Source organism: Sarcophilus harrisii, chromosome 1 (genome assembly GCF_902635505.1).
Source record: "Sarcophilus harrisii chromosome 1, mSarHar1.11, whole genome shotgun sequence".
Classification (NCBI taxonomy): domain Eukaryota; kingdom Metazoa; phylum Chordata; class Mammalia; order Dasyuromorphia; family Dasyuridae; genus Sarcophilus; species Sarcophilus harrisii.
Genome location: NC_045426.1, coordinates 672,777,648 through 672,803,652, shown reverse-complemented (window position 1 = coordinate 672,803,652; position 26,005 = coordinate 672,777,648). Strand labels below are relative to the sequence as shown.

The 26,005-nt window shown below is 40.5% G+C and overlaps 1 protein-coding gene across 8 annotated transcripts in view; it reads left to right on the top strand.

Moving 5' to 3' along the window:
* The window catches only part of EVI5L (ecotropic viral integration site 5 like), a 63,053-nt gene that overhangs the window by 30,560 nt on the left and 6,488 nt on the right, over positions 1 to 26,005 (top strand). For 7 of the 8 annotated variants that reach the window (XM_031948335.1, XM_031948334.1, XM_031948333.1 and 4 more), the window contains 4 exons: positions 6,251 to 6,304; positions 7,740 to 7,772; positions 10,054 to 10,194; positions 22,665 to 22,793. In XM_031948335.1, coding sequence (XP_031804195.1) covers positions 6,251 to 6,304; positions 7,740 to 7,772; positions 10,054 to 10,194; positions 22,665 to 22,793 — 357 coding nt within the window. The remainder of the gene's footprint in view (positions 1 to 6,250; positions 6,305 to 7,739; positions 7,773 to 10,053; positions 10,195 to 22,664; positions 22,794 to 26,005) is intronic. The other variant, XM_012542299.3, reaches the window with a different exon arrangement.

The following is a 26,005-nucleotide window of genomic DNA, read 5'->3' as shown; positions in this document are numbered from 1 at the left end:
GGATCAATCACAGTCATGTGATTAGCACACCTTGGGAGGAGAGAAAAGAGTGCCTAGAGTTAGAAGTATTTCTGGCACTGGCTGAGCTTGCTCGCCATCCTTCCTCTTGGTGATGTGTCAGTATCTTGTGTAGACCATGACTTAGCAGCTGTGCTCAGATGTGGACCGCCAACATACTTCAGGGTCAGAAGTCTCTGGAGCCCAGTGGGGCTTAGGCAGAGTCCTGGCAGGCCTCTCTTATAGGGAGGGGAGATCGAGGAAGGATAAAGCACGGATCCGGGGCAGGGGAGATGCCGGCCCCCATTGGGAGGAGTCTCTCCAGAGGGAGGCCCAGCTAATGCCAAGGAATGACCTAGAGTCTAGCCCCCGCCAAAATCATCTGAAGGGACGGAATGAGTGTAGAGGTCAGGAGGGAAATGGGGCAGTTGTTTTCATGTTGCTGAAGAGCTTTCATGTGCATGATGACTTTGGACGGGTTCTGCTTGGCTCCAGAGTGCAAGCCAAGGATCAGTGGAGGGAAGTCACCAAGTAGCAGGCTGGGCTTAGGTCAGGAAACCCGCTGGCCCTGGAGGAGAGACTGCTGACCCAGAGGCTTTCCCCCAGAGATATGCCAGTGTCTTCCAAATCTGGGTCAGGACCGCTGGTCACAATGCTCTGCTCACTGGGGCTTCCACTAGTGTGCCAGTCGGAGCAGGAGGCTGCGCTATAGGGCTCTTGCAGGGTGTCTCCCCATGTTCTCTCCTTGACCCTCTCACCCCACCTGACATAGGAAGTCATGAGGTGACCTTCTCCCTGTTGGGAAAAGGGGAAACTGAGGACCCCAGGGAGAAATGGCTCAACTGGTTCGGCTGGCCTTGAGATGGGCAAGGAGCCCACCCAGCTGGATTCAAGGAGTCTGGGAGAAGCAGTGACTGCCTAAGGCTTCTCTGCTTGTAAATGGCCAGAACAGGGCTGAACCCAGCTCTCTGTGCTGTGGCTTCACCTTTCATTTGTTCATTCTCTATTAAGAGCCCATGTGCCAACACAGTGCTGGAGATACAAAGAGGGGCCTGTCATCTGGAGAAAAGAGTTTCCTCCTGGGCTAAGGGTCAGGCCATCAGATGGGTAGAGCCCCAGGCAAGGGTCAGGAAGACCTGATTCAAAGCTGACCTGAGATCCTTCCAAGCTGTGAGACCCTGGGCAGGTCACTTAGCCCTGTCTGCCTCAGTTTCCTCATCTGTAAAATGAACTTTAGAAGGAAATGACAAACCACTCCAGCATCTCTGCCCAGAAAACAAAAAGATGACAGAAGGAAAAAGGAAAAAAAAACCTCCCACATGAGGCATGAAGAGTCCAACATGACTGAAATATACTGTATTTCAATAATATTAGGTTAAGGGAATAGGTGAGATGACCTTTGAGGTCTCTTTCATCTCTGGGATTTTGTGAACAGGACATAAGTCTAAACTGAAGCAGAAAGGTCATTTTAACCATGAGCAAGAATTGGTGACGAAGGGAGGCTTTGAAATCTCCTGAGATCATAATAGGACTCCATATTATTTGGAATGGTGGAATAAACTCTGCTTAACAACAGGTAGATGGATTGTTTGAGCCTTTTCAAAATGATCTAACTCAGCCCTCATTCACACCATCCTTCACATTTGGGAAGGAGTAAGCATTAGGGAAAGGAGGATGGTCACAGAGTCATCTCCCTGAGCCTTAGATTTCTCATCTATAAAATGGAGAATACTTTACAACTTCCTTGACCAATTTCTTGGAAGGATTTTATGAGAGCACTTTGTAAACCCTAAAGTATTATATAATTGTTAATTGTTTTTTCTTCATATAATAATCTTTTTTTACATGATGTTTTGCTAAGTCATATTTGACCAACTGCCCAGTTGTAGCTTTCAAAACAAGTCCTTTCCTTTGCCTCGAGCAAAAGCAGAGGCTAAGCAAACAGTTCTTACAGTGTCTTCCATCTATGAAAAGGTACAGAGAGATCAAAAATTATGAAGGCATATAACGAAATAATGAAAAAGGAATGATTTTTAAAACTGAGAATCAAAACCAAGTTTTCACCTGAGAAAACATTTGTAATGAAGCAAAGCTTCTCCGGTTTACTCACTTAGTCAGCTGTCTGTAAAACAACTCCTCAGCAATACCCTTCATCAGTTGCAGACATTTAAGGCCCACTCACTTTCCTCAAACCACTTTTTTTCTAGCAGAGTAGAGACAGGTCTTGGAATCTGCTTTCTAGGTAGATGTCCCTTTGGACACTACAGATTTAAATCCCAGCTTTGTAGCTGCCAAGGAAGGTGTGGGTGATTTTTACTAGCTGTAATAGGTAGATAGACCCACATATGTATATGCATGTACATACACATTTACATACATAAATGTAAAAATATATATATACATATATATTCTCAAAGTTTATACATTGATTTGTTTACACATTTCAAAAGGAAGTAGGAGATGTTAAGATTCTTACAAGGTACTAAGGCAGTAGAATTGATAGAGACAATAATTATCTAATTTAGCATGGTACTTAACAGTTCTCTAGTTCACTAATGTACTTAATACTTACTAGAGTTCCAAAAGATTCACACCTTTAAGAGAGCATATTATAAGGAGGATCCCACTAAAGGACAAGCCCACTAAGACACAAGCCCACTCTTGGAAGCGGAGACAGATTCATTCCATCTTCCACCTTTGTGCTGGCTGGAGGCTGAAGCTGGCAGGAGCAAAGGACTAGCAGCAGGAGCTCTTGGAACCAAGGAGAGAGATAGGTCTCTAAGAAAGCTAACCGGGCCCAAGGAAGGAGACAATAAAAGATTTGGACTTTAACTCCTGGCTACATTTGGGGTGATTACACTGAACTGAAATGAAGGCTGCCTCCAGAAGCCTCTCAAGAAACCTGCTCACTGAGAACATTATATTTTAGAGAAAGAAAGGACTATTGTATGATTTGGTTCTCATAATGAGCCAAGAAGTACTATTATTGCTCCCTTTTAGAGTTGAGGAAACAGCAGAAGTAAAGTGACTAGCTAAGACTTAGCAATAATTCCTTGAGGACAGATTTGAAATCATATCTATTCTGACATTAGGCCCAGCTTTTTGTCCACTGTGGCTTCTTAGATGCCTCTGAATGATCATTGCTAATTATCTGAATTCTCTATAAGGGATTCATTTGACCCATGATTGGGGGATGGAAGATAACTAGTAGACGGATAGCAGGAGAAAAATAGAAATAAAAGGAACAGGATAGAAGGAGGATAAAAAGGAAGATAAGATAAGTTTTTACTTTTATAGGTTTTAAGAATGAAAAGTTCTTGTAAATGGCTAACAACAATTAACTAACAATTGGTAATAATCTGTAGACTTCAGGTATGGATAACAAAACTGTACAGAATTGTCAATAGGATGTTAAATGATGGTATAACATGTTAAGAATTTTCTGACTATTCTTGGTTTGAGTTGTTAGCTTCTCCACTTTCTCCTGATAATTCATAATTGAATTGAAGCAAAGGATATGGGGCAGTGGAAGTGGAGCAGGTGCCAAATCTGAAGTCAGTAAGACTTATTTTCCTGAATACAAATCTGGCCTCATACATTCGCTTTGTGTCCCTAGACAAATCACTTAACCCTCTTTTCTCTGTCTCCTTTCACATAGTTCTCTTTGGTAACAAGAGCCACAAACATCAACCTCTTACAACAGAACTGACTAACATAGTAACTGAATCTGTCCATATATGTCATTCTGCATTTATGGTCCCTCTCTACCAAAAGGAAGAAAATATATACATCATTTTGTATATATATTCACATTAGTGAACTAAAGAACTGTTAAGTACCATGCTAAATTAGATAATTATTGTCTCTATCAATTCCACTGTCTTAGTACCTTGTAAGAATCTTAACACACTCATTTATATATTATACATTCATTCTTTACAAAGCTACTCCAGTTCCATCACCAATAGTAATAACTTGAATTTGTAAAACACTTTTTAAATTCTTTTAAAAATCACTAACATATATGATAGTTTTCTAGCCCACATAAAAATCCTTGGGGTATAGGTAATTAAAAAGAAAAATCTCTGAACTAGGAATCAAAAAAACTGATTTACATAGTGTGTGTCCTTGTATTCAATAATCATGTCTTTGATCAAATCATTTATTGTAGATGAGCCTTAGTTTTCCTCATCTGTAAAATGGAGATGAGGCCTGCCCTACCTAATTTAAGCATACCTTGAGGCTCAAATGAGAGCATTTATGTGTGAAAGTGCTTCAAAAGTGTAACAAATTGATAGATATATTTATTATTCCCCCTTTTACAGATGAGAAAACTGAGGCATGGAAGTAAAAGTCACTTGCTCAAAATCACCTGGCCAGTAAAGGATTAAGCCAGAATTACTGATCCCAGGTCTACTGTCTATACCATTATACATCTTTGCTTTTATCTCTTAGGTGCAAAGGAAGAATCAGACTCCTTCCCCTCTCTTACCTTCCCAGCTTATGACTTCCTTTCTCCTTTGAGGCTCTCTTCTTGTGACAAAGGTCCACAAGTGGGACTTGTCCTGGATTGTAAACCTACTGAGGGAGGACACTGTTTGGGGGTCATAGATGGTAGCCTTTTAATCCTATCTGCAACCCTTTTCAAGTTAAGGCCTGCCTCCCTTGTCTACACAGTAAATACATATTTATCTCAGTGAGCAAAGTGGGAATGGGAAAGTATATTTACTAATATGTTGATGTGGGTATATATTTTCATGCCAAGTAGAAATGACATTTTATTATTCCTAGTTTGGGTTTATCAATGCCAATGTAGCTTTCTATTAGGATACAAGGTTGTGAATTGATAATAATTCAGTTCTTTTGTCTTATAACCCATCCTTTTTTATCTTGAGGTTGGTCTTGATTCTTTTTCTAAGTTCTTCATGTGTCTCTGAAATAATGAGACTCTGAATAGACCACAAAAGTGTTGTACTTGTAGATTGCTACCTAAGTCCCCAAATTTTCAATATATATAGCCCTCCCAAACTATTTCTAATTTGTTAGACTTCCTTTGAAGACTAGTCCGTCAACTTTGGCATGAAAAAATTCTTTTGTGACTTTAAAAAAAAAAAGAAGAGTTTGTGATTGGCAGATAGTTCAAGAAAAAGGTGCTCTTTCTATTCCATTAGGCTCTTCCCAATGGGGATGGAAAGGCACTACTGGGACTAGAACACCTACGAACAGGGATCTAAAACTCAAGGCTCTAGACTGGTATAATGCAAAATGCAATAGGATGAGTCAAGCAGTCTGGTTGAGCTATGGGGCTTTGGGCAAGAGACCAAGATAATGGTCTCTTGGGATCCTTTTAGTCCTAAAATTCTCCTAATTGTACAATTAACTCCTTGACATCTACCCCAGAAAGAGTGAGGAAAGGGTCAATTTTGTGAATTTTAGTGTAAAATAAAAAATTCAATCTACAATTATTAATTGTAATCCCTGGAGATCTAAGGGAGTGGATAGAGTCATTTGCCTTCAAGTAGCTGCTCTTCCATTCTTCTGGAAGACTATAACATGTATCAGACAAATATACAAGGAAAAATGAAGAGTGAGAGAGACTGACAACTGAGGAAATCAGCAACAGTGTCATAGAGCAGGTAACATAGAAGCCTTGAAGGAAGAGGAGGGTATACAATCTAAGTAACGGATGACAGCTTATATGAATAACAAAGATGAAGAGTGTTCTTTTGATTGATCTCTGAACTAAACCAAACCTGAATGAAAGTTTTTTCAGAAAAAAAAAAAACTTAGCCATTTTAACTATATTTATTTATAATAATTATATTTAATTACATATTTTTAAGTTATGTGGGATTTCTTTATATGAAGTCCAAGAGCCTATTTAGAAGTATGTGTGTGTGTGTGTGTGTGGGGGGAACCAAAACTTTTAATAAATATATTTCCATATAATTAGTTTCTTTTATAAGCTTATATATTTAATTTTGTTCATTTAAAAACATTCTGAGGAGCAGTCCAAAGGCTTCTCCAATCAGGCTGCTAAAGGGGTCTAGGACACACAGAAAGGTCGAAAATCCTTGGACTAGACCAGTATTATCTTTGACTGAAATCTAAGGTCAGGCACTTAAAAGGAGATGCAAAATTCAGGACAAGAGGATGAGATGATGACTTAAATTAACCACAGGAAAATTAAGGTGAGATTGGGAGAAGAGATCCACTCTAACATGTTCTCTTTTATCCCTCTCTTGGCATATAGAGGCTACGGACAGAGAACCGGCTCCTGAAGCAGCGGATTGAGACACTAGAGAAGGTGAGGGGCATCCCTATCTGCTTCTAGGAGCACTCTCTTTTCCAGAGGGAGCCCAGTCCTCAAAAGCTTCACCTGGCATCCTAACTTACCTGAACCCTCCCCATTTTGAACTGTCTGGAGGCTGGTTGCCCAGTTCCATTCCTGGAGAATCCCATTTCCTTTTATTATTGCATTGCAGAGACCACCTTTGTGGTGGAGTGGACAGTTATTAACCTGAACTGAATATTGTCATTCGTCCTGCAAGACCAAGGCCTAGGGTCTGAGTAACCATGTCCTGTGGGCAGCACTTCATGTTGGTTTGTGACAGCGTTCCTACTATCTTTTAGTGTCAGTGATGGTATGATTTGTAATGGAATATAAAATGAGACTGTGATATAATTTCACGATGCTTGAGTGGCATTGTAATTAACTCTTTGGGTAGCTTATGCCGTAACTGTTACTGTAAATGCCATAATCTCTATATAGAGAGACATAGTTCTAGAAAGTTAAACATAGATAAACACACACACACACACACACAGAAATAATGCTTCCCTGAATGATGCTAAAACATCTATCTTAATTAAATTTGGGATATAGCTAGTTTTAATTGTATTGCCACATACTAGGTGACAATATGCCCAGCAATGTAACTTTGACAATCGAATAAATGCTTATTTAAACTGTATTACTGCCCCTTTGGTGCTACTAGCAGAGGGACAAATTCCATAGCTTCGATGGCATTAAAAGGGAAGGTGGAGGAGAGGCTCTATAGTGGAAGGGAGACATAGGTCTATGATCTTCTTTTCTCTCTTAGCCTGCATCCCAGGCTTACTCTGGACACAACTGAAAACCTTTTCCCTCTTTGGTCATTTTGCTAGGGACAAACAACTTCATTAAAATTCTGTTTTCTTTGTCACATAGCCCAGAAATATGTCGTAATATGTGAGGATTTTTTAAAAAATATATACATGAGAACAAAAAAAAAGTAAAACTCTCAAATATATTTTTTAAAAGTAAAAAAAAAAAAAAACTGATGTAGAGAATAAAAAATTCCCTCTGTTACTATAGCAACTGTTTAAGAGAACCTCTTAAACTGATTTGTGAACAGATGATAATGCTGGAAAAGAAGGGGATGGGATTGGGCCGGAAAGTAGTATAGCCTACTATTTCTACTTCATCAAATGCTCCAGGTACCACTTCTCCCCTTCCCCAATCATTAGCCCATGTATATTTCTGTGGGATTGAAGCAGTATTGGCCTTGACTGTCTTCTGGATTCCTGTCTGTGGCCTCTGGCCCTCAGCCTGTTCTTTCTACCTTGCTTGTAGCTCTAGTCTACTGTGCTAGTAACTGCTGGTTATTGTCGTGTTTTTCTTCTCTCCCCTTCCCCATATCCCATCCCTTCTGCTCTACCTCTTCCCCTTTTCGGGATCTCCTCCCTGTGGGTTTCGGTAGGAGAGTGCTGCTCTGGCTGATAGGTTAATCCAGGTACAGTACTTTTTTTTTTTCTTCCTCCCCATCTCTGATTTCCATCTGCACTCCATGCTTTTTCTGCCAATGCCTACCTCTCCAGTGGTTGCAGTTGTTTCTTGAACTTGTGTGTATGTGGGCTGCTCTTTGGGGAAGAGGTGGGGAATGTTCCTGTATAAAGGATAGGGGGAAGAAGTGGGTTTCACACAGTGCATGTAATAAGTTTCTCTCTACCTCTAAACAAGTAGCCATTTGTGGAATTATTGGATGCATGATGATGCATTTTTCAGAGTTTTCCTGTAGTGATTGTGAGTATGTGTATCTAGGGAGAGAGGATGGTTTTCCCTTATTGCAGTGTGTATGGGATAGGAAGGAGGAGAGAGATAGAGAAAGAAGATTTCTCTGAAGGATAAGAGTGTATGTCTGTGTATGTGTGTGTGTGTGTGTGTGTGTGTGTGTGTGTGTGTGTATACCTGAACCACCACGCTGTTTTTTCAATCTTCTCTTTGTCCTCCCAACACAAATATGAAATGCATCTTATGCCAATGCTTGGCTTCTAATCTAACTCACCTACCTGTTTCACTGAACCATCTTTTCCAGAAACGTTCTACATTGAGCTTGGGTGGGAAAAGTCCACATTTGTTTTTGTTTTTTATGGGGATGGCAGCATTGTGGTCATATAATAGACTTATAGAATAGTGGAATCTTTAAAACAGACCTTTGGAAATTATCTAGTTTAATTTCCCATCCATCCAATTAAAAAATGTCTTCAAGAAAACATTCTTGAAGTATGTTTTTGTTTCCTTCAATAGGTTATCTTGGATAAATTTTATCATATAAGGTAAATTGCCCAAGAGCTAGGGATTCAATAAAATATATGGATTTGGCTTGCTAGCTGCTTCTTCACCTGCTGCCCCCATTCCTATTTCTAAACCCTTAAAACATTCATTTATTTGCCATACAAGACATAAGGGAAGAAATGATGATCCAGACTGGGGCAGGAAAGTGACTGACCTCATATCTGACATAATTTCTATGCATTCTAGAATCCTGGAAGCCAAAGTTCTAGACCAGTTTCTCTGTATCTTCATTTGTTGCTAGATTTTAATTTCCTTAAAAACTAGGAGTATATCTTCATTTTGTGACCCCTTTAGAATCTTTGCACTTAGATGCATAATAAATGTCTGTGAAATTGAATTATCAAGGCAATTTAGGATAGTAGAAAGAGCTTTGGATCTTGCTTCAGACCTCAGTGCCAGTCTCAGCTCACTGAATTGCTTTGTGATTTTGGGCAAGTCACTGAGCTCTTGGTTTATGTCCCTGAGATGTCTTGAGGCCTTAGTTGTCTTGATGGATTTAGCAAACACTTCATTGCCTCCTTACTACTTCTAAAACTGTGGTTTCAGCCTCATATTGATGCAGACTACAACCTCTCCATACCCCACTAGTCTTTATAATGACTTGTTGTGGCCTTTTAAAAAAAAGAAAAGAAAAATCGTGGTCTGCTGTGTGAACCTGGAAAACATCTACTCTGGTTAACCCTTATGAACCTAGTCACCCAGTCTCTATGCCATCTATGTTTTATCATCTATAAAATGAGAAAGGTGAACTAAACTATCTTTAAGTCCCTTCCAACTTTGATACTCTGTGGCTTAAGTGCTTTCCCATGCATTATTTCATGTGATTCTTGTAGCACCCCTATAAGAAGCCTTGCCACAAACCAGCAGTGCTTTGCTGCTGCTTTACTGAGTCTTTAGTTCCCTGTATTCTCCCAAAGACCCAGGAAAACAGCATTCTTCCTGTTACAGAGTTAAACAGGAACAGGACAGGTCTGCTGTCCTTTGGAGCATCTGTCAGTAGAGCAATTAGGCTACCAAACGCTGCTTTATTTTTTAACCCTGGGTACATTGAGGTCCCTGAGAGGACCTTGAATCTGAAGGAACAATAGAAGTACCCTTAGTGTCAGGTTAGGCTATCGGGATCCTGGGTTCCTGGCAAACTTGGCTCATCTTCTTTCCTACTCCTGACAGTTTGATGCTTTACTTTTTCCTTTCTCACAAAGCTTTTAATCACTACCTTTTCTCCTTCTCTTTTTTTTTTCCTTCACCATCTTCCAGCACCTGACCATGAAGCCTAACCACTCTGCCATGTCCAGCACGCCTTTTGTCTCACGTGTCCCCTTGGAACCCAGACTCCATCTTTGTGTGGCATGGGGTGGGGACCAAGAGTTGGGAGGGGGGAGCCTGGGAGGCAGAAGCATGAAGAATCCCCCTATAACTGGTCGTCCCTTCTCCTTTAGGGGCAGGTCACCAGAGCCCAAGAGGCCGAGGAGAACTATGTCATCAAAAGGGAGTTAGCTGTGGTGAAGCAGCAGTGCAGCTCAGCCACTGAGAACCTCCAAAAGGCTCAGAGCACCATCCGGCAGCTCCAGGAGCAGCAGGTAAGTCCTGAGTGCCATACCGGGCAGGGAGGAAAAGGGGCCAAAGAGGATGCTGGTACTTAGCCTAGCAAGCTGGCCTCCCGAAGGTGTTTGTGCTCTGCAAACATGAACGGGTGACAGATTTAGACTGTCTGAGCCTAATACACCAAAAGAAGAGAGATCCAGGAAGAAAACCCTGAGACAAGTCATCCAGAAGTACCACAGAGTTAGGAATCCTAGTCTAGGAGAAAAAATATTGAATTTGGTGTCAGATAGCTTGGGCTCAAATCCCCAATCTGCCAGTTACTAGGTGCATGGAGGCAGGGGCTTGGTCAGGCAGGCAGACAACAGCGTTGATTAAGTACCAACTGTGGGCCAAGCATTGAGCTAAGGGCTGGGAACTCCAAAGGGACAAAATGGGCATAAGACGATCCCTTCTTTTAAGGAGTTCCTAGACTTAATGAAGTCTAGGATAACGTGGAAACTAAGCATGCAAAAATGAGATGTAGGTGTCAGCAAAGACCAGATTCAAATCCTAACTCAGATATTCACTAGCTGTGTAATCCTGGGCACCAGGCAAACTCATCCTCAATTTCCTCATCCACAGAATGGGGATGATGACGGCATCCTCATACATACAAGCACCTGCAAACTGCAAAGCATCATAAATCTGCAGCCTCTTATTATCTATGGGACCGAACAAGTCTCTGTACCTCTGTCAGCCTCAGTTTGCTCATTAGTCAAATAAGGCTCACAAGAGCTGACTCCACCCCTCACGGAATTGTTCTAAGAGAGTCCTTTTCAAACCTCACAAAGCAAAATGCTTGTGTTGATTGGGCAAGTCACTCCTCTACCCTCAGGCTCCATTTCTGCTTCTCTGAGATGAGAGGCTTGGCCTGAGCCTTGTGAAAGGAATTGGGGGCTGGAGCAGCTGGGAGGAGAGTGGGGACAGACACTGACTTAGCTGAGGACACTTGTCTTAGAGTCACCTGAACACCCCTGGACACCCCTGAGAGCTGTGCTCTGACCCTACAGCAAGTTCCAATGGAGAACAGGTGCGCCTGGATGCTCTTCAGGGGTCATTCCATATGAGCATCCCAGGTTGTGTGACTCAGTGGATAGTGTTGAGCCTAGCATCAGGAAAACCTCAGTTCAAGTCCCATCTCAGACCCTTCCTGGCTGTGTGATCTCTGACAAGTCCTTTAACCTCTGTCTGCTTCAGCTTCCTCACCTATAAAATGGGCATTGTTGTAGCGCCTACCTCCTAAAGCTGTAGTAAAAGAGCAGATGACAATATTTGTGAAGCATGATATAAATTCTGGCCTTTGCTAGCTAGCTATCAATAAGCTTATTAGCAAGGAACCTGTACCTGGGCTAACAGGCCATGGAACTCTAGTCTAAGCTATCATCCCACACACATACAAATGGCCAACAATTGACTAGATTTTCTCTCCCTCCCCCCGAACTCAAGGAAACCTTCCTGAGTCTACATGAGGCAAAGTATGATCATCCCCAAATGAACTCTTGGAAACCCTTTTGCATCCAAGGGGCTATATGACGGAGATTTTTTTCATAGTGAGCTGAACAGCACACACAAGAATTATCTTCTTAACCCCCCCAAATCCTATAGCAACATGGAGGTAACCCTATGTTACCAAGGTTACTGGGGAAGTGATTTCTGTGGAGCAGAGGCCAGCCATCCTCATCAGCTATTGACAACTGCCCCAAGGAAGCACCCTGGGAAGAGAAGGGGCAGCATGTTCCAAGCATGTTGAACCTCAGACTCCAGTGAAGAGAGCCCAGGACCCTGAACCCAAGAGCCTTAGGAATAGGCCAGCTCTACAGCCATCCCTGAGAAAAGAAAACAGTAACCAAAGACAAGAGACCCCAGACCACTGATTCTGCTTCTTCCCACCTTAGCCCCCTCAGTCATCATCTGGGAAACAGATTCACTGTCCCTGCTCTCCCCTCAATACTCACAACCTCTGCATACCAGAAGGTTTCACCCCCAAAGTTCTTGGCATTGTCAAATGGTTCTACATCAAAATTAGATGATTTTATCTGCTTTCTCATCACCCTAAGAACCATGGGTCCTTTCCATTTGACTTGTAGCTGGAACTTTCTATATTTCTTTTTTCCCCATTAGAATATAAATGAAGATGAGCTTTTCTGTTTATTATCTCCTTTATTAGTACAGTGCTTTGGACAGATAAAGTACTTTTAAAAATGATTTTTCATTCATTAATTCAAAGACTGTGTCAGCCTGAAAAGTTCTACTCATTCTGGAAAGCCATTCAATACCAACTGTCTAATTTCTAAGGGCCAACCTGGCTAAGTTCAGAGAGGCTTATTATCATCAGATTAGCCACTCAGTAATGAATCCTTTTGCCATGACAATCCATGAAACAAAGAAAAAATTTAAAATGTCCCTCAGTTCCAAGTGGCCTCCTTCTATTTTCGTGACAAAGTGGTATAAAGGAGAGAAGATGCCAAATAATAGTATCATATAATATTAACAGTTAACAGTTAAGTGGTTAAGTGAATCAATTCAATTTTAACTTTTTTGCAAAAAATGAATCCAAAAGACAAAGAAAGTGGCAGTTAGGACTGCTCATAGGCTCTCCATAGGCAAATAAAAAGGTTAGTTACTATGCATATGAAACTAACAAGAAACATCGTTTCATGAGATATTTGATCCCCTATGTTATATTCAAGATATACATTTGCAAAAGGATATTAAAATAATTATAGTTTATGTATAGTAAAGATATTGATGAAATAGAAAAAAGAGCTTCCTTTCAATTAATTTTCATGTATTTTAATACTTTATAATTTTAGTGTTAAAGTGAGCATGGAGAAGATAGGGGGAAAAAGTGTTGGAAAGCATATTTGAAAATGAGAAATGAAAGCAGCCAAAGGATTATAATTCAGAAGTCATATAAAAGTATGTCACAAATATATTCTTTGAGAAGAGAGCCAGGAAATACTGAACATGCTAAGTGTCAGATAACATCACAAAAAATGGAATTGTTTATATTTTAACAGATAGAAAAAAACAAGTGGGAGCCATTCCCATGTCAGCTGTGTGTACAGCCAGACCATTAATTTATTAGAGAGCAGGTCAAAATCAGCATCATGTTAGAAGAAAGAAAAAAAAAAAACCCGAAGAAATTACATAATTGAGTCAAGTCTAATCTGACTTTGCTAAATAGGCTATTGATATGGAAAAATGAAAAGTAAATTAAAGAACAGACATCAACACTGGCTGTCACTATTTCCTTTAGAAGTTTAACTGATATAAATCAGTTACTACAGTAATAAGGGGAGCAAAAGGTTCCCTCAAATTCCCTCCCAGAAGTTTCTTCCGCCAGCAAACCTTAATATTTTTGCCAAACAAAGAAAGGTTATGCCTCAGAGAAGTGGCTACTTAAAAATCTAACCTCATTCATAAATTCATACAGAGGAAGATGATGAAATAATTGTGAGTAATATTGTTTCACAAAACAAGAAGATGCAGTGAAAAGAAAGGCATGTTTTCAGAAAGCTTGGTAAAAAGTTGAATGAAATCAATCATACTGAAAACATTTAAATGAAATTTAAAAGAAGAAAATGAATGGGGAAAATTGGGGAGAAATCTGTTAAGATTTTTATTATTAAGTCTTTTTTAATGGTAGTAAAGCTATATTTGACTTACTGATATTTCAGTGCCTAAATTACTTGAATTACTACATGAGGAAACAGAAATGACACCAGAAACAAAAGGCAGAAAGAGAGAGAACAGCTAGACTGGTGTTGTATACAAAGAGTATCTGAAGAAGGTAACACAGTTTGGAAGGTGTTGAGAGCCTGATCCCCAAGTTATCTAAAAGGATAGATATAAGAATATTGGAAAGAATATTGGATATTATCTCAAAAAAAGGCATCTGAGAAAATAGTGGCTAACTCCACCTGTGTTACCAGTTCTACAAAACTATAGGAGAAAAATCTACAAAAGCATTGAGAGAATTCTTGAAGAGTTGAGAAGGGAGCAGTTTGATTTCCACCAATGACATTTTCTAGGCTTCATCTTTATAGCTGACTTAAGTGATCACTGAGCAAATGTGCCCACATACACACACAGTGAAAATGACCAAGAATTGACAATTGAAAAAATTTAGTGTTTGATTTGGTACAACAAAATGTTACCTCAAAGGTTCCACTTCCAACAATGTAGCTCCCGTGCATGTGTCAAATTAATTCAAGCTTCCTTGAAAGATGTAACAGGTTTTAGAACTTTGTTCAAACTTCTGATGATTAATGTCAAATGATGGATGAAATAAGGCAACATAATCACCAATGTGTTTGAAATCATTATCAACAGCCAGCACAGAGTTCATTTGGAAAAGTGGTTCATTATATTTGATTAGAATCTCCAGATGTTCTTGTTGCAGATGACACTGTTTTAATTTCATTAAACTCCCAAATATTTGGGAGCTTCCTCAGTGAAAGCCACAGTCACTTGAGTTTTCAGCTCGATCCATATAGGAAAAATTCAAGTAGATGAAGAATGCCCATGGTTCAGGCTATGATATAAAATTATGTGGACAATCCAGAGAGCTAACCCATCAATACATTTGTCTTGGACAAATTCTGTGGATGAACCATAAATGGTCCAGATTTGGACAACAGGAGGGGAGCAATCTGGAATGCCTCTGGAAAAATGTACAGTGTTCATAATGGTTCAAAGCTTCTCCCTGAAACAAAGGCCCATCGTTGTAACGTTTTTATTCCTCTGCTGCCGCTATGGGGCCGTGAATCATGGAACTCTCTAGTCTCCAAAGAATTGAAGTTGAACATCAACCAATGGCAATAAAATGGTGCATAGTGGAGATAAGTAGGCTAACATATTACTAATGATGTACTAATAACGTTTTGCATAGGCAAAACAGGCTAATAGATTACAGTCGAGAGATGTGTGACTAGAAAAGGAAGAGACTAGGCATATGGCAACAGTGAAAGGTAGCTAAGGCAGTGTGATGCAGTGGAAAGAGTACTGGGTTTGAAGTCAGAAGTCCCAGCTCTTCCACTTAATGCCTATGTGACCTTGGGTAATTTCCTTAAATAGAGCAGGACCTTCCTTTCCTCATCTAAAATGGAGAGGTTGGACTATGTAATTTCTGAAATCCCTTCCAATTTGAAATCATCCTATAATGACTAGTTTCCCTGCTCCATTGGAATCCATGAAATGGCAAGAGACTCAAAGGAGGACACTCCCTCCCCCAAGTTGTTAGGTTAATCCCCTGTAGAGAATTTATTGGAGTACATGGAGAAGATACACAAAAAATTAGCAAATATAGATGGGTTCCACCATTGTAGGTATAAGAGATCCACCCCAGCTCATCTAAATATTGAGGACCCCACTTTGTATGTGTGTTTTTATGTGTCTGTGTGGGTCTGTGTGTGTGGATGTGGATGTGAGAATGACAGAGACAGAGATGAAGAAAGGCAGAGAAAGAGAAAGGACTGAAACTTTAGTTTCTAAGTCCCCTTTCCTAAGGAGCAGCTACATAATAATAGCTAATAATAGTTAATGACAGCTGATAATAGCACTTTAAGGTTTCTCAAGTACTTTACATGTTATTTCATTTGCTATTTGATTTGATTTGATTTGAGTAACCTACTCATAGGGAGCATAGAGAAGAGCTGGACTTGCCTGGCAGGGTACCGATGGCTTTCACTAGAGAGAAGATGCATTTCCCCAGGGTTTGCACCCCAGGATCTTTGGCCTTAGGAAAGAGCTGTTCTTTGGTTCTTTATGAGCCAAGAGCAAATGAAATATTCTCCTGGATGGAGACAAAATCAGTTTCAGCTTTTCTCCCCATCAGGCCAGGAACATCATTTTAGGACTCTTCATGGCCATACCTTTGGATAAAATGAGACCTGAGCATGGATCTGCATGCTTCGCCACTATATGCAAAGGCCTGAGACAGAGATGGAGGACAGAAATATATGGTTCTCCCAAGATGCAAGATCCTTTGAGGAATAGATGTGGATAATTGTCAGTCATCAAACATTTATTAAGCAATTACTATGTGCCAGATAATATGTAAGCACTGGAGATACAAAGAAAGGCCAAAATGCAATCCCTTTCCCTCAAGGAGCTTGCATTCTAATGGGAAAGACAAAGTGAAACAACCATGTATGCACTCAGTACATACAGAATAGACAAAAGGTAATCTCAGAGGGAAATTACTAGTAGAAGGGAGGGGGTGGAGGTGGGAGGATCATTCAAGGCCTTCAGCAGAAAGTAACATTTGAAATGAGTTTTAAAGGAAGCCAGGGACGCCATGAGGCAGAGAGGATGGTGCAGAATGTTCCAGGAGAAGGCTTGGAGTTGGGAGATGCCATCATGTTAAGGAGTATAAGAAGGTCTTTGTGGCTGATTTGGGAGCACATGGAAGGGAGTAAAAGATAAGACTATTAAGATAGGAAGAGGCAGAGTTGTGAAGAGCTTTAAATGGAGGCAGCCAGGTCAGAGAGATGGACAAAATTAGGGCTCTGGGAGATGCATAATCATAGAGGGCTAGAGTTTTAGAATCTGAGTTGAAAGGTGTGTCAGAGATTATCTAGGTCAACTAGACCAGGCTAATTAAAATTATATATCCAGTCTTTGTGTTCTTGGCTCCTCTGTCCTTAGTAGCCACTGAGATTAAAAGTAGGGTCTTTTAAACAGGATATCTGTGGTGAGTCTAGGGCCTCTGCCTCCTAGGAAGAAAAGTAGTCATCACCACTATAACCTGTTCAGTTCAGGGAACTTTCTTGGAGTCCCCCATAGGCACAGGGAAGCATCTGTCCAGGTCCCCAGCCTCAGACTTGTTTCTTATCTGATCAACTGTCAACAGCTGCAGAAGCAGCAGTGCAACGGCTCCTCCATCCCCACCCCACCCTGCCCCCACTCCATTTTGTGGTTATGTCTGCCTTCACTCTGGAGCTAACAGGACACCCTGTTGGAGAAATCTGTTAGCTTTTTTTCACCCTGCAGTAAAAATGTAGCAGGTTAGGAGCACCCTGTTGTCTTCTATTCTATAGTACTTAGCATGAATCAGGGTCCAATATAAGCAGGAAAGGCCTGAGGGCTGCTCTGTACACTGGCCAGACAAAACATCTGAAAAGGAATGTTCATAAGTAAAGGCTAAATTAGGAACAAGGATGATTTGACCTGGAAATAGAGATTGGTAGGAGATGGGAAACATAAAGGGCTCAAGACAATTCACTTGAATCTATCTGGGTCTCAACTTTTTCATCAATACAATTGGGGAAATGGGGGAATACTAGATGACCTCTAAGGTCATTTAAGGCAGCAGAAGATGTGAGGAGAAGGGTTAAATTAGATTTTAAAGGGAGATCATTGGAACTAATAACTGAGGGAAATTTCAGAAAGGAGAAACAAAAAAAGATAAAGAGGATAGGGATGGAATAGGAGAAAGAGAGAAAGGGTGGGGAATGAGAAAGAAAGAAAGAGAGAGAGAGAGAGAGAGAGAGAGTGTGTGTGTGTGTGTGTGTATGAGTGTATGATTATTTGATTCTCGCTGCAACCCTATAGCAGGTATTGTTATTCCTCCTTTTATATAAGAGGAAATCAAGCTTCTCCAAGTTTCTGATTTGTCTGTAGTCTCATAGTTATTAAGTTGTGCTTGGAGAATTCTTTATCTGGTATATCAGGTTGTACCTCATAAATAAAGGTGTTTTGTTCAGTTGTCTTCATTACCACTTAGGTTTATTCTGCCTTTAGACTTTGTCCCTCATCCCCTTTCAATGCCCTAGTCTACCAAAAGTTGCCTAGTACCCTCATGCTATCCCATTTTCGCAGAGACCTCTAATGTGATATACCACATAGGCCTGTCTACTCTGGACAATGAAATGGTCCAGATTTATAGGTTTTTTGTAACTGTTATTCTTCAGTAATGTCTGATAGTGTCTAACACATCATGATCCCATTTGGAGTTTTCTTGGCAATTGTTGTGATTTGCCATTTCCTTCTCCAGATGTACAAATATTGATAGTGTTATGGTTTGTCCTTGTTCTTAAAGAGGACCATGATTCAAGGAAGGTGATGTCATGACTTGCAAATGAGTTGGATTTGAGGAAGGAAGGGTTGTGCAAAGTTACCAACCTTACACTTTCCTCTGGAGCTATCTGGATCTAGTGGCCAGATATAAATCAAGATGACTAGAGATGGCCCTGGATGCAGTGAAGGATCTTGGCCTTTTTAAGCTAAAGTCTTTTCCAGATTTCACTTCATCTAAAACATTGGTATGAATAGATAAATATATTTTTATTCTCCCTGAGGGGTGATCTTGCCTAGGAAAATGGAAGAGGGTAGGGAAAATGAATAAATACTTGATTATCTTCCCCTTCATCCTCTAATCATCCTCTAATCATCTCCTTCTTATCTTCAACTCTCATTTCATTGGACCATCAGGAGTCCTTTGATTCCAGATTCCAGATTCCAGCACCTGCCAGTGCTTGGAGAAACTCTTTGACCAGTGAACAGGGGCTGCATTTACTGGCTAGTCTTTCTTCCCCTGCCTCAAAGAGGCTTCCTTAACACTTAAGTAAAACCATAAATGTAAAACATTCCTTTTTAATCAATGGCTTTTTCTGTCTCTTGATTTGTCACTCAGATACTTTTCACATATTGAATTTCCTTTCATAATAGTTGTATGAAAAAAAGCTTAAGAGATGAAATCATTTTCATTGTTCAGAGTTTGAATTTTGTAATGATTTAAGATCACAAGGAACTGGGTCATAATTCTGACAAATAGAAACTTTTAACATTTCAGTTTCTCTGCTGAGAAATGTTTCTACTCTATTTCCCATACTATTGGAAACTTCCTTTGAGTGTTTTTCCCTGGTTGTATCCTTGAAAAATCATTCTTCTTTTTCCAGAGTACTGACTTACTACATACTCACTGAGAGCAAAGCCTGATCTCTATGTCAAAAGAGACTTCATTTTCTACGATTCTCCATGTTTCTCTAGAACTCACAATTTCTCTCTTTTCTTGAAAGATAAAGGATTTAACTTTTCTTTTTTAGTGAAAGTTTTTATCTTTTAAATCTAAACCAAGATAGCAGTGACTCAAAACCCAGTTTCTTTCCCAGTTTTAATAATAACAGTACCAATAGCAATAATTATAATAATAGCCAGCATTTATATAGCACTTTAAAGTTGACAAATATTATCTCATAAGGTCTTCAACAATTATGGGTGGTAAGTGCTTTTATTAAGGAAATTGAGGCAGTGGCATTAGATGACTTGCCCCTGGGTCTCATGGCTAATAAATGCCTAAGGTTAAGTTTGAATTCATATCTTTATGACTCCAGACCCAGCTCTCTGTCCTCTATACCACTTTCCTCTTCCTAATAGAATACTTTAAAAGATGTGTAGTCAACTTAGTGTGGGTATTCTTTTCACAAATACAGCTTGCTAACCCCTCCACAGATACCACAATACCACAAATATCACAAATATGTGGTATTTCCCCTCATATTTTCCACAGAGGACCTCTATCTTATGTGGTAGATTTCTCCTCCAGACCATTCTATTTGGGACTTCAGGAATCAAGAATCTGGATAAAAGAGTTGAGGTAGGAGGAGGAGAGAAGAGAAGGAAATGTTGAGAATAACTATGATACCACAAGGCCTCACCTGGAATGAGGATCCTTAGAGGTCACTTTTGATCCCAAGACCGTATCTAGAAAACTGTTGTTTATTTAAGTAGATCTCATACTTGGTTGGATATAGAGTGCTTAGCCAGGACCACAAACCTTAACAGTCTTAACTTCTGTCCTCTATTCACTCCCTTTATTCACTGCTATTGAAGAACTATTCTCTAAACTTGGGAAACTGAGCCTCACCATAGATTAAAATGTTTAATGCTATGTACATTTTTTTCTTTGACATGTCATGGACTAACTGGTGAATAAGAGATGCCCATTCCCCGATAAGCACTTATCTAAATGCTGAATGCAGGGCTCAACATAAATGGATTTTACCAGATCAGGTGCTCTTATTTCCTTATATTGTTGTGCGTGCTCATCCCTCAGAATTCAAAGATAGATGGTATACAGCCTTTCTTCCAGGAGGCAAATATAAAAATCACCCTGATACAAGAGAGAGAGAGAGAGAGAAGTGCAAAGGAGAAGTCCAGGAAAAATGCAATGAAAAATTTGAAGAGAGAAAGATGACTTTTAATTGGAAGATCAGGAAAGGCTTCATAGAGAAAGTAATATCTGAATTGAACCTTGAAGGAAGGAAGGAATTTTAAGAGATGTAGATGTGAGAAGAAGAGGGAGAATTCTAGGCATGGGCAATAATGGCAGCAAAAACACAGAGTGTAAAAGGAAGGAGGACAATGGCAAATGAAGGCTTGTTCAGTTTGGTTGGGAAAGGAAAAAGTAGTATGAAATAAGGCTAGACAAGTGTGTTGGAACAAATGATGAAGGACTTTTGAATGTCGGAATGAGGACCTTTTGGCATGGGTAACCACCAAAGATATCCAAATAGAGACCAGATGCATTCACCCCAGATACTTTTCTTAAGCTTTGCCCATCCCCAGGCCCGGTTTCTCAGAGTAAGACTTCAGCAAACCCAGACTGTTAGAACTGGAAGAAAGCATTTAGTCCAACATCTTATTTTACAGATGAGACTGAAACTCAGAGTGGTAATTATTTTACTGAGGTCACAGCCCATTTGGGGTGTAGCCAGAATGAGAACCCAAGGATCCTTGCTTCCAAAGTCTCGGTGCTCTTTTCTTGTGACAGTGTTTGATGGCTGGGAGCTCAGAGATAATGCCCAGGTTATGGGATGTGTATATTTAACACTTCTATTCATAACTACCCATTAATTGGTTTAAGTCCAAGTAAAATCCCACCTTATACAGGAAACCTCCTGTAATCTCTCAGTTCCAATGTTTTCTCTCTTGTTAATTATTTGCTATTTATCCTATATGTTTGTTTTGTATAAATTTTATGTCTGTGTGTGTATGTGCATATATACAGACAGTCATCTCCCCATTTAGATTATAAGCTTCCTGAGAGCAAGGATTGTATTTTGCTTCTTCTTATTCCTCCAGGTGATGATAATTCTGTACTTCCCACCAAATGCTTCATTTTCCCTTTTTAGTCTCTGGAAAAGACTATAGTGAAACTGACTACAGAAGGTAGTGGCATGAGTTCAGAAGTTATAGTCACTTTTAGGGTGCTAAATCCCTTTCAGGGTTTAGCCTGCCAATTAAGGGCATGCCCCAATCTCATGGGATGTTTCCTTTCTCTAGGGAACTTGCCTTTTCCATAAAACTCCTTTTTATGCTCTCCTAACTCTTATTTCATATTTACCATTCCTGGTGTCTGTTGTATCTCACCATTTTGTCTGTAACCTCTTCCCCTAAATAAAACTACCATTTGTGGGGGGAAAAAAAGAGAAAAGAAAAGTTATAACTAGCATTGCATGATCAAATCTGTGTTTCAAGGTGGACTAACTGGTTCTAGGAAGAGCCTAGTGACTTTGAAAGGAGACGTGATTGAAAACTAGAATCCTGAAGACCTCTGACATGGAAGGGACTTTAGGGAACAACCTGTATGTACTTGAGCACTAGCCCCTACAAGAAATGAATCAGCTTCCATTTCATGCTCACCCAAAGAAAGCTCCCAAGGCAGCTTCAAGATAGCCTTAAGCATTAGGAAATTTTCTCTTGAGCCAAAAAGTTCCCAGTCTGCATCTTCTGCCTATTGTTCCTACTCCTGCCTTTTGGGGTCAAGAGGAACAAATTCTGTTCTTCTTCCCTGTGATCACCCTTATGTATTTGAAGACAGCTCTCATGCCCTTTCCTAAACCTTATCTCCTCCAGGCTGATATCCCCAGTTTTATTCAACCGTTCTTCATATGGCCCAGTATTCAATATCCTCATTATTTCGGCCAACGTTCTTTCTACATACTCTTGTTTGTTTGCATCTCTCCTTAAAAGTGATACCCAGACTGCCTGCCATCTAGGGGAGGAGGTGGAGGGAAGGAGGGGAAAAGTTGGAACAAAAGTGTTTGCAAGGGTCAATGTTGAAAAATTACCCATGCATATGTTTTGTCAATAAAAAGCTATAATAATAATAATAGAAAAGAAAAAAAAGAAAATCCTCTATTTCACTGAAAGTCCAGTTTTCCCATGAATGATTATACTTAGTTTTGCTGGGTAGTTGATTCTTGGCTGTAACCCTAACTCCATTGCTCTCTGGAATATCATATTTCAAATGCTTCAATCCTTTAATGAAGAAGCTACTAAATCTTGTGTTATCTTTAAAAAAAAAAAAGTGATACCCAGAATTGAACCCAGCACTGCAGATATGGGCTGACCAAGGCAGAGAACAGCAGAACTCTTTGTCTCCCTCATCTCTCCACACCTCTAGGATGTAACTTACATCTGGTTTATATCTTATCCCATTGACCTTTGTCTCCTGCAGGATAATCCTCGCTTAACAGAAGAGTTTGTGGCCCATCTGGAGACAGAACTAGAGCAATCTCGAATGCGTGAAACAGAGACCCTGAGTGCCCTCCGAGAGATGCAGGACAAAGTCCTGGACATGGAGAAGGTGGGGCCTCTGAGGAAGAAGGGTGCCTTGGAACTAGCAAACAAAAATGTCAGTCTGGGGAGGAGATGGGATAGGATGGAATGAGATAGAAACTCACCTGCCCAAATAATAAGCTTCTGTGGCTTCAAAGTGAACCTCTGGATTTTCCTATATTGTGCTTCCCCCAACCACCACCACCTTGTTTATCATTCTGGCTTTCCTCTCCGCTGCGGTCAGTCCTACTGTGCAAACCTTGGTGAAGGTGTTGTCTGTGGTACCTTCAAAGACATGAGCTCAGAGCTCTCCTACCAACATCTCCACGTGCCTCTCCCCCACCATTTCCTTCCTGCATCTAAGTGCAAGAAGAGGGGCCACTCGAGAGCCCTGAGAACCACTACCCAAGTAATGAGGGGGAATAAAGGAAAGGGCCAGGAGTTAGAGTGTCTGGGTATGAAGATGGAGAGGTCAGATAGTTGAGTCCTTTTCTCAGACCTGAGGCAGGGAATTGGCACAGATGAGAGAAAACAGATGTCTGAATCCCCATTCTATGCCCTGAACTGGGGAGATAGGTTCTGGATGGAAGGCTGGTGCCCAGGTCTTATTTCCAACTCTGAGGTGGGGGCTCAAGAGAGAAAGGCTAGATACCTGGATCTTATTTTCAGTCCTGAAGTGGAAGAATCGGGGCACATGACCCAGAAACCAAATATCTAATTTTGCCTTCAGGCCTAGAGACCAGAGGATTTGTGGTGGTTAAAGAACCATATTACCAGCCCACAGGAACAGTCTACAAGGCATTGGGACTGTCTTCCACAAAGTTATCTGAAGATCTCCAAGCACTTGTCATCAGTCAGTCGACAAGCACTTATGAAACACCTACAATGTTTTAGGCTCTATGTTAAATTTTGGAGATTCAAAGAAAAGCAAGACATTCCCTGATCTCAAGAAATTCCCAGTCAGTTAGGGGAGATGGCATCCCAACAACTATGTACAAACAAGATATATACAGGATAAATTAGGGCTAGTCTCAGAAGGAAGCCATCAAAATTAAACAGGACTAGAAAGAGTTTCTTGCAGAAGGAGAGACTCTAACAAGGACTTAAAGAAAGTATGTAGCTACATAATCTATCCATCCAAACTCAGCCCTATTACACACAGAATCAAAGAATTTTGCTGCTTAAGATTTTATCACTCTGATCTTGTAAATCACTGAAAGTATTTTAAAGGGAAAGCTAAGGAAAAGTGAAATGTCCTGATTCCTACATAAGCTCATCTCTCTAGATAGGTGTACAAAAAGAGTTTTTAAAAGTGTTCTGCATTACTGCTGGGAAGTTAGCAAGATCAGCTTGGCTTGGGACAGAGGCAAGTGACACATTTTCCTTCCCTTCTCCTCCCCTATCCCAACTACCTGTACACATACATACACAGAAACTTGTGGACACAGAAACCATATGTGTATGTCCACGAGACACACACAGAACATCAAAATGAGGCCAGTGCTTGTGAGTCCCACCTCAAAGCCAGCCTCAGGACTACGGTCACTCTCTGTGTCCACAACATGGAGAGAGGAGAGACACGTGGGGTGTCCCTGGGCATCCTCTGACTGCAGGACAGAAATTCTGCTGTAGGGATAGGTCAGAGAGGCATTCACTTCCAACTAAGGAAACGGAGCTGTCTTAGAAATTGCCCTGTGACGGATCAAAGCAAGTGCTGCACTTGTCATCATTTCTGGGTTCAGATACCATGCTGACACTCACCAGATGACTGTGCAGGTCACTTTACTTGCTTCAAAGATGTAATAAGGATAATAATCCCTCTAAGACTTTCCTCACAGAGTTGTATTGAGACTCCATGTGTGCCAAGTACTCTGAATACCTTAAAATGCTATATAAATGTCATTTGATCATTATAATTTTTTCATGGGCCAGATTGGTCTCTAAGACTGCTTTTCTTTCTGTATCCTTACTTCCTGGGAACTGTGCAGCAGATTTGGCACAGCTTTCATTTCAGGGCTTCCATTCAGATAGAAAAGAACTTTGTAGGGAACACACCCCCTGAGAGTGTCTTGTGCAAACTCTTCAGTAATCCAAGAGAATATGGCAACCACTGTTTGGAATATGCCAGCCATTCAAGAAGGTGAAGGGCAATGTGGGTCACAAAAGTTGACTCTGCTCTGCCTAGTTTGAGTAGTATTTACAACAGTAGGGCCAACTTCAAAAATTCTGTACTCCAGCCCCAGCTTCTGAGAGTATCTCATTAGAGATGTTTTCCTATCTAGCACAGACAGCAGAGAAGCAGGGAGCCCGAATTCGTGGCTCCTACCCCAGCTAGTTTCATATTGACTCCACTCTACAAAATGGAGATTTCAGAGATCAGTTTATCTTTACACAGCCTCTACATTAAATCAGTCCCTGTTTGCCTAGATCATTGCCTTGGTCTCCAACTCTAGTTGCTAAAAAGCCCTTAAGAGGTGCCCTGTTCATTTGGAAGGAAAATCTTAGAGATATCCTACCTCCCCACCATCCTATTCCCCACCCTCACCAAAAGCTGGGGCCCTTCTCTTAAGACTCTAAAAATAGTGTTTTTGGAATCCTGCCCATAGCCATTCGTCCAGTGATCTGATGTATCATTCTCAGTTTCAATCAGACTGATGGGTGCTGTGTCCAGATGTAGGCCTTTCTGACCATGAGGCATATTCAGGGATCCCAGTTTGTCAGAGGGTATTTGAGAATCAATAAAAAGTAATTTATTACTTAGTAATTTATTAATGTTTTAGGGTTCCCTGCACCCAGAGAAGGCTTCTGACAAAAGGGTAGAGACTAGCTGTTCCCCACTGTTATTAAGATCTGGACAAGGAAAAAAGGATTTGGTTTGTAATTTGCAAAGTAGAAGATTTAAGTTGAACATAAGAATTTCCTTCTCTGGAGGAAACTCTTGCTGTCTAGGGTAATGGAAAGAGATTTGACCCTGAAGTGAGGAGATCTTTCTAAGTCTTGTTCAATCACTTGCTTGTAACCTTGGGCATGTTGAGGCTTTCCTAAACCTGTTTGTTTCCACCACTGAAATGCCTCATGAAGTTATTGTGGGAAAAGCACTTTGTCAACAGGCACTTATTTAGCATCTTCTAAGAACTGAGGATGCAAAGGTTGCCCTCAGAGCTCAGTCTAATGGCGGGGAAACAATCCACTAACAGCTTTGTACATAGAAGACACAGGCAGGATAAATTGGAAGATAAT